Below are 6,255 nucleotides of genomic sequence, written 5' to 3' on the forward strand. Positions count from 1 at the left end.
AAAACAAAATAACATATGCAAAGAGAGGCATCCTACCAAATCTACTTTGAGAAAAATTCTGGTGGGAAAAAAGGTGAGCATTAGACACCAAGAAAAAGAATAGCATATTGTCACTCAGTAGCAGGCAAAAAACTGCCCCTGCTTGAATGGGGGTATTTTGGAACTTACATTCAATTTAAACTGAAGTTACGATGTTATTAAAACAGTCACTTTTCCCTATTCTTGTTTTTATTTTAAAAAGTTATGCCATGTGAAGCTCTTGGGTAATGAATTCAGTTACATAATACTTTGACATTTATTTGGCTTGTTACTGAAAGGAAATGGTATTTCCCCTAAAATTACAGCTGAATGAGGGGGGGAAATTGCAGGGAAATGTTTTCATTATTTGGGATTGGATTTAACAATTTTCCTTCTAGACAGACCTTTTGGGAATATGTAGGACTTCACTGCTCTTACAGAAATAGGAATTTTCTTCACCACTTCCACTCTACAGATCCTTGTGGAACTGCAACATCTGAGCTATAACTTTTTGACGCCTTCTTTACCCTGCTAAAAGTATTAACTTAGGTAGATTACTTAAATAAACATTAATGAAGTTCGGTAATAATCTGTTTTAAAAATGTAAATTTAGCAATATTTTTTAGCTTGCTTAAAGACATTCTGAGGAACAACAGACACCCGGTTGATGATTTGCTCTTCAACTACTTATATGATGTTAGGTAAGTAATCTGATGTCTCTGAATCTTAATTTACCCACTGTCAGCTAAGTACAGGGGTTGAACTGGATAGATGTTTCCTAATCTTCCACCATTCATATGCCTTCAAGATACCTGCCACACCTGAGAACCATATGACACATTTAATTAACACAATTAAGCATTTAAAAATAATTTTAGCTTTATCCTTGTAGCTATGAAACTACAAGTTTGATGAATCATTTTTTTCTATACACATTAAAATGTTGCCTACTAAAATTAAAAACCATGTACCACCTATGACCATCTCACAATTATAGCACACCTTTATACCTATCATAGACTTTATGATTACACCTAACATACAATGATCGCTAAAACTAACAGCTTGTCTCGCTTTCACTGTCTACTTGATCATGTTCCTGCCAGATCTTCTTCCACTTTTTATGGCACACATGGTGTATTACTATTAAACAGACCCCTTAGCTAATCTCTCTCATAAACCCCTTCAACTTACACACAACAGTGGAAATTCATTTCATTCTAGTTCCTATAAGTCTGCTAGCAGAGGCATATGTCAATAAAGAAATAATTTCCTAAGGCAGGTTAATTTCTACCTGAATTCTCAATTGCTTTATGCCGCTTGTTTGGAAGGGCCACAGATACATCCTCGTAATCAGGGTCGGTTTCTTTGATGGTTCGCTTGATTCCAGACATGATGACATTCGGTTCTTCACTGTGAAGCAATAATAAATTAATAATTTTTAATTATTAAGTTAAATAGTTGGGTTGTTAATAAGTAATACTGTATACCAGTACTTACGAATGTTTGTGTATCTACAAAATAAATAAATAAATATTACATAATACTGGTACTTGCAACTCTGTGTGTATGTGTATATACACGCATATACATATTTCTTTTAAGACCAAAAGCATAATTTTAAAAGTTTCCACCAAAAAAAAAATCATAATCATCTGTTAACAAGCATCGGTTTCCCCTTCAAGAGAAAATCCTTGAACAAAGTAGCACATTGTTTAGACTTTTCAAAAGGAGCCTGGCTTTCACAGAAGAGCCCTCATAAAGAAAAAAAAGGAACCAGACTTCGATGAAAACATGGTTAGCCCACACAGTGTCTTAGAATTCACTAAGCATTTAGCATATTAGAAGACATAAGCAACACAGTTAAAGGCTCAATAAATAACTGATTACACAAATCCTTTCTCTGGTACTTAGCAAGTGTCACTATTACTGATCATTATTAAAATAAACACAAATCTATAGACTTATATTAAACTAATTAACAAGTCTGCAATATGGTAAACAAGTCCTAGGTATACAAGTCTTTGAATAAAATAATCTCATTTAAAAAAAAAATATCCCATAAATCCTCTAGACCTTCATTGTCCCAGTACATTAGCCACTAGCCTTATGGGGCTATTTAAATTAAAATTTAAAACAATTTAAAATTCTGGGCCAGGCGTGGTGGCTCATGCCTGTAATCCCAGCACTTTGAGAAGCAGAAGTGGGTGGATCACAATGACAGGAGTTCGAGACCTGCCTGGCCAATATGGTGAAACCCCGCCTCTACTAAAACTATAAAAATTAGCCAGGCGTAGTGGTGGGCGCCTGTAGTTCCAGCTACTCGGGAGCTGAGGCAGGAGACTGCTCGAACCCCGGAGGCAGCAGTTGCAGTGAGCCGAGATTGCGCCACTACAGTCCAGTCTGGGCGACAGAGCAAGACTCCATCTCAAAAAAATAAGTGCTCGAGAGTCACCGTGGCTAGTAGCAACTACATTGTTCAGTGTAGATACAAAACATTCACATCACTGCACAAGTTTACTGGATAGTGCTCCTCTTGCAAAATGCTTCATTAAGCACTGATACATATTTCATGAGTCAGTTTCAGAAATATCATCCAGACCAGTGCTGTCCAATAAAAATATAACATGAGCCATATACAGAATTTAAATTTTCTAGCAGCCAGATTTCTGACTGACTGACTGAATGATTGATTGATTTGAGACGTAGTCTCACTCTATTGCCCAGGCTGAAGTGCAATGGTGCAATCTCACTCACAGCAACCTCCGCCTACCGGGTTCAAGCAATTCTCCTGCCTCAGCCTCCTGAGTAGCTAAGATTACAGGCATGCACCACCACACCCAGCTAATTTTTGTAATTTCTGTACAGACAAGGTTTCACCTTGTTGGCCATGCTAGTCTCAAACTCCTGACCTCATGACCCGCCTGCCTTGGCCTCCCAAAGTTCTGGGATTACAGGTGTGAGCCACTGCACCCAGCCGCAGCCACATTTGAAAAAGTAAAGTGAAATGGGTGAAACTAATTTTAACAATACATTTTACCTAACTGATATATCCAAAATATTATCATCCCAACAATATAATTGATATAAATAAATCAGCAATGAGATTTTACGTTCTTATATTTTTACCAAGTTGTTAAAATCTAGTGTGTATTTTACACTTACAGGACATCTAATGACCAGGCATGGTGGCTCACGCCTGTAATCCCAGCATGTTAGGAAGCTGAGGCAGGCGGATCATTTGAGGTCAGGAGTTCCAGACCAGCCTGGCCAACACGGTGAAACCCCATCTCTACTAAAAATACAAAAATTTGCTGGATGTGGTGGCGAGCTCCTGTAATCCCAGCTACTCAGGAGGCTGAGGCAGGAGAATCACTTGAACTGGGGAGGCATAGGTTGCAGTGAGCTGAGATCACGCCACTGCACTCCGGCCTGGGCAATAAGACTGAAACTCTCTTTCAAAAAAAAAAATTATATTAGTATTAGCCATAATCCTAAGGCTCAATAACTACTTGTGGCTGATGGCTCCCTTTCTTCGCAGCCTGGACCTATTGATTACGATAAGGAAACAGGTTCAGGGTAGTTAGATCTTCCCTTACAGTGTTAATCTATGAAAGAGACCAGAATAGCTCTCTGATTTCCAAACCTCAGGTCTACCACTAAGGTAGATTACCTAGCCAAAGGCAGAATTACTGAGGTAACAGCATGTTTTAAAATAAAATTAGGCTGGGTGCGGTAACTCACGCCTGTAATCCCGGCACTCTAGGAGGCTCAGGCAGGTGGATCACCGTAGGTCAGGAGTTTGAGACCAGGCTGGCCAACATGGTGAAACCTCGTCTCTACTAAAAATACAAAAACAAAAACAGACGGACATGGTGGCTCGTGCTGGTAATCCCAGCTACGCAGGAGGCTGACGCATGAGAATCGTTTGAACCCAGGAGGCAGAGGCTGCAGTGAGCCGAGATCATGCTATTGCATTCCAGTACGGGTGACAAAGCAAGACTCCACCTCAAAACAACAACAACAACAACAACAACAACAACAAAAACACATACACACACAATTTAAAAGTCCCTCAGCCCTTAGTCCAGTTCTTTCACCCATCTCAGAAACAGACTCACTTGATTCAGCTAGGAGAGTGGCTCACTATGTAATGCTACACATGGAAGTCCCACATCTGAGAGAAAACTTTTCCTACAGCTGTTATATTGTGTAATATCATTAACCTTAAAAATAGTCTAAAACCCCCCAGCATTTATAAACATCTTGAATCAAGCCATTTAATGTTTGTTCATATTCATCTGTTACCTGCTATAATTCAGAATATAAATGAATATTTTTGGACAGACCCAGAACCCAACTATTATGTTCTATGTTTAAAGCTTTTAAAAAGTAAAAGTAAGGTCTTCTTGTTTCTTCAGCCTTCTCCATTTGGTCTGCAATTAATTTTAGACAGCCTCAGAAAATCTTGGGCTGTTACATAAAGAAGACAACCTTAAAAAATTAAATAAACTTAATTTATTCTTCCTTACTGCAGATAGGAATCTAAAAACACTTAATTACACATAAACCTAGAATCAGAGCTGGATATAGCCCAGTAGATACCTAAGCTCGTCCTTGCACCATCCTATTTCCTCAGTGGGCACCTGTCTTCCACAGTTTGCCAAGAGTCTTATGAGATTATCTACAACTATGAGTCCCAGACCAGCATCATCTTCACTTATCCATTCTACAGACTTCGTAGTCTGTATATTCTTATCCCACCTCCCAAGTAATCTCAAGAATAATGGTGCCTCCCACTAAAATGGCTGGGGATCCTTGAGGTTATTTTTATTTTATCCTCACTCAAGGGACTTAAAAAAAACAAAACAAAACAAAACAAAACCTCTCTTTGACTTTTGCTGTAAAACTGGAAGATGAGGAAGAGAAAAGAGAGGAATTTGGGGAGGGGGTGGACAGAAAGGAAGAAACCAACAATGAGTTCATTTGTGCTGCCAAGATAATTCATTTTTCATGCAGCCTTTAGAATAAAGCTTTTCTTGTCACATGTGGGCATATATCTGAGCTTCTCATAAACACGTTTAAGAGGATTTAGCTCTGTACTGGGCATTTCAAAATAATCCAGGTCTGCTCTGTCACACAAGAATAACACTATGTAATGTGTACACGTCACATGCAAGTAAATACTAGCTAGCTAAGACTAGGCACATCTGCTGAGGCATGCTCTCATGCTGATCTAAAACATAAGTGAACGGAATGTGTAACAAATGACCAATGATAATATTACCTTCTGGACTCTTCTTGTCTGACTTGCAGATTTTATGAAAAGGAAACATGAGCAGTTGTTAGATATGGTCAATTCAACTTTGAAACAAAATGTCCAGCTAATCCTCTTTAGGTTCTGAATCAGCTGAAATTGAAAATACTGAGATGGTACTATGAACTGTTTGGAAAAAAATCTGTTACCATATACAATTTGACTGTGAGAAAGAATTTTCTCTATACTCTGAGATAAAAACTGAACAAGGAAATAAATGTAATGCTGGGACTAAAATAAGACTACCGTCATCCATTTCTCCAATTTAAACTTTTTATCTCATCAAAACAGCCTCATTACAAAAAGTAAATGTGGGCAAGATGCTGATGCTCAGGCCTGCAATCTCAGCACTTTGGGAGGAAACGGGTGGATCACTCGAGGTTAGGAGTTTGAAACCCGCCTGGCCAACATGGTGAAATCCCGTCTCTACTAAAAACACAAAAGTTAGCCGGCTGTGGTAGTGCATGCCTATAGCCCCAGCTACTCTGGAGGCTGAGGCACAAGAATCGCCTGAACCTGCAAGGAGGCAGAGGTTGCAGTGAGCCGAGATCACGCCACTGTACACCAGCCTGGGAGGCAGAGACTTTGTCTCATAAAAAGAGTAAATGCTGTCAATTTAAATATAGAACATAAATGATTGTTTCCATAAAGAGCACAAGAAAACAAAGCTTTATAGAAGTAAATGCTATCAATTAAAACATATCTTATCCATTCAAATAACATAACCAAGTCTGAGTTTTTGACAAAGGTTAGAAATCAAAAAGAAAACCAAACTTTTTTTTTTTTTTTTTTTTTGAGACAGAGCCTCACTTCTGTCGCCCAGTCTGGAGTGCAATGGCACAATCTTGGCTCACTGCAACCTCCACCCACCTGGGTTCAAGTGATTCTCCTGCCTCAGCCTTCCGAGTAGCTGGGATGAC

The 6,255-nt window shown here is 38.8% G+C and overlaps 1 protein-coding gene across 1 annotated transcript in view; it reads right to left on the bottom strand.

Annotated features, from left to right (window-relative positions):
* Positions 1 to 1,424, bottom strand: part of YEATS2 (YEATS domain containing 2) — a 133,597-nt gene extending 132,173 nt beyond the window's left edge. The window contains exon 1 of the mRNA XM_011986167.1: positions 1,305 to 1,424. Within this exon, the coding sequence (XP_011841557.1) occupies positions 1,305 to 1,412 (108 nt within the window). The 5' untranslated portion in view covers positions 1,413 to 1,424. The remainder of the gene's footprint in view (positions 1 to 1,304) is intronic.
* Between the last annotated feature and the right edge of the window lie 4,831 nt (positions 1,425 to 6,255).

The sequence above is a fragment of the Mandrillus leucophaeus genome, unplaced genomic scaffold, assembly GCF_000951045.1.
Source record: "Mandrillus leucophaeus isolate KB7577 unplaced genomic scaffold, Mleu.le_1.0 Scaffold295, whole genome shotgun sequence".
Classification (NCBI taxonomy): domain Eukaryota; kingdom Metazoa; phylum Chordata; class Mammalia; order Primates; family Cercopithecidae; genus Mandrillus; species Mandrillus leucophaeus.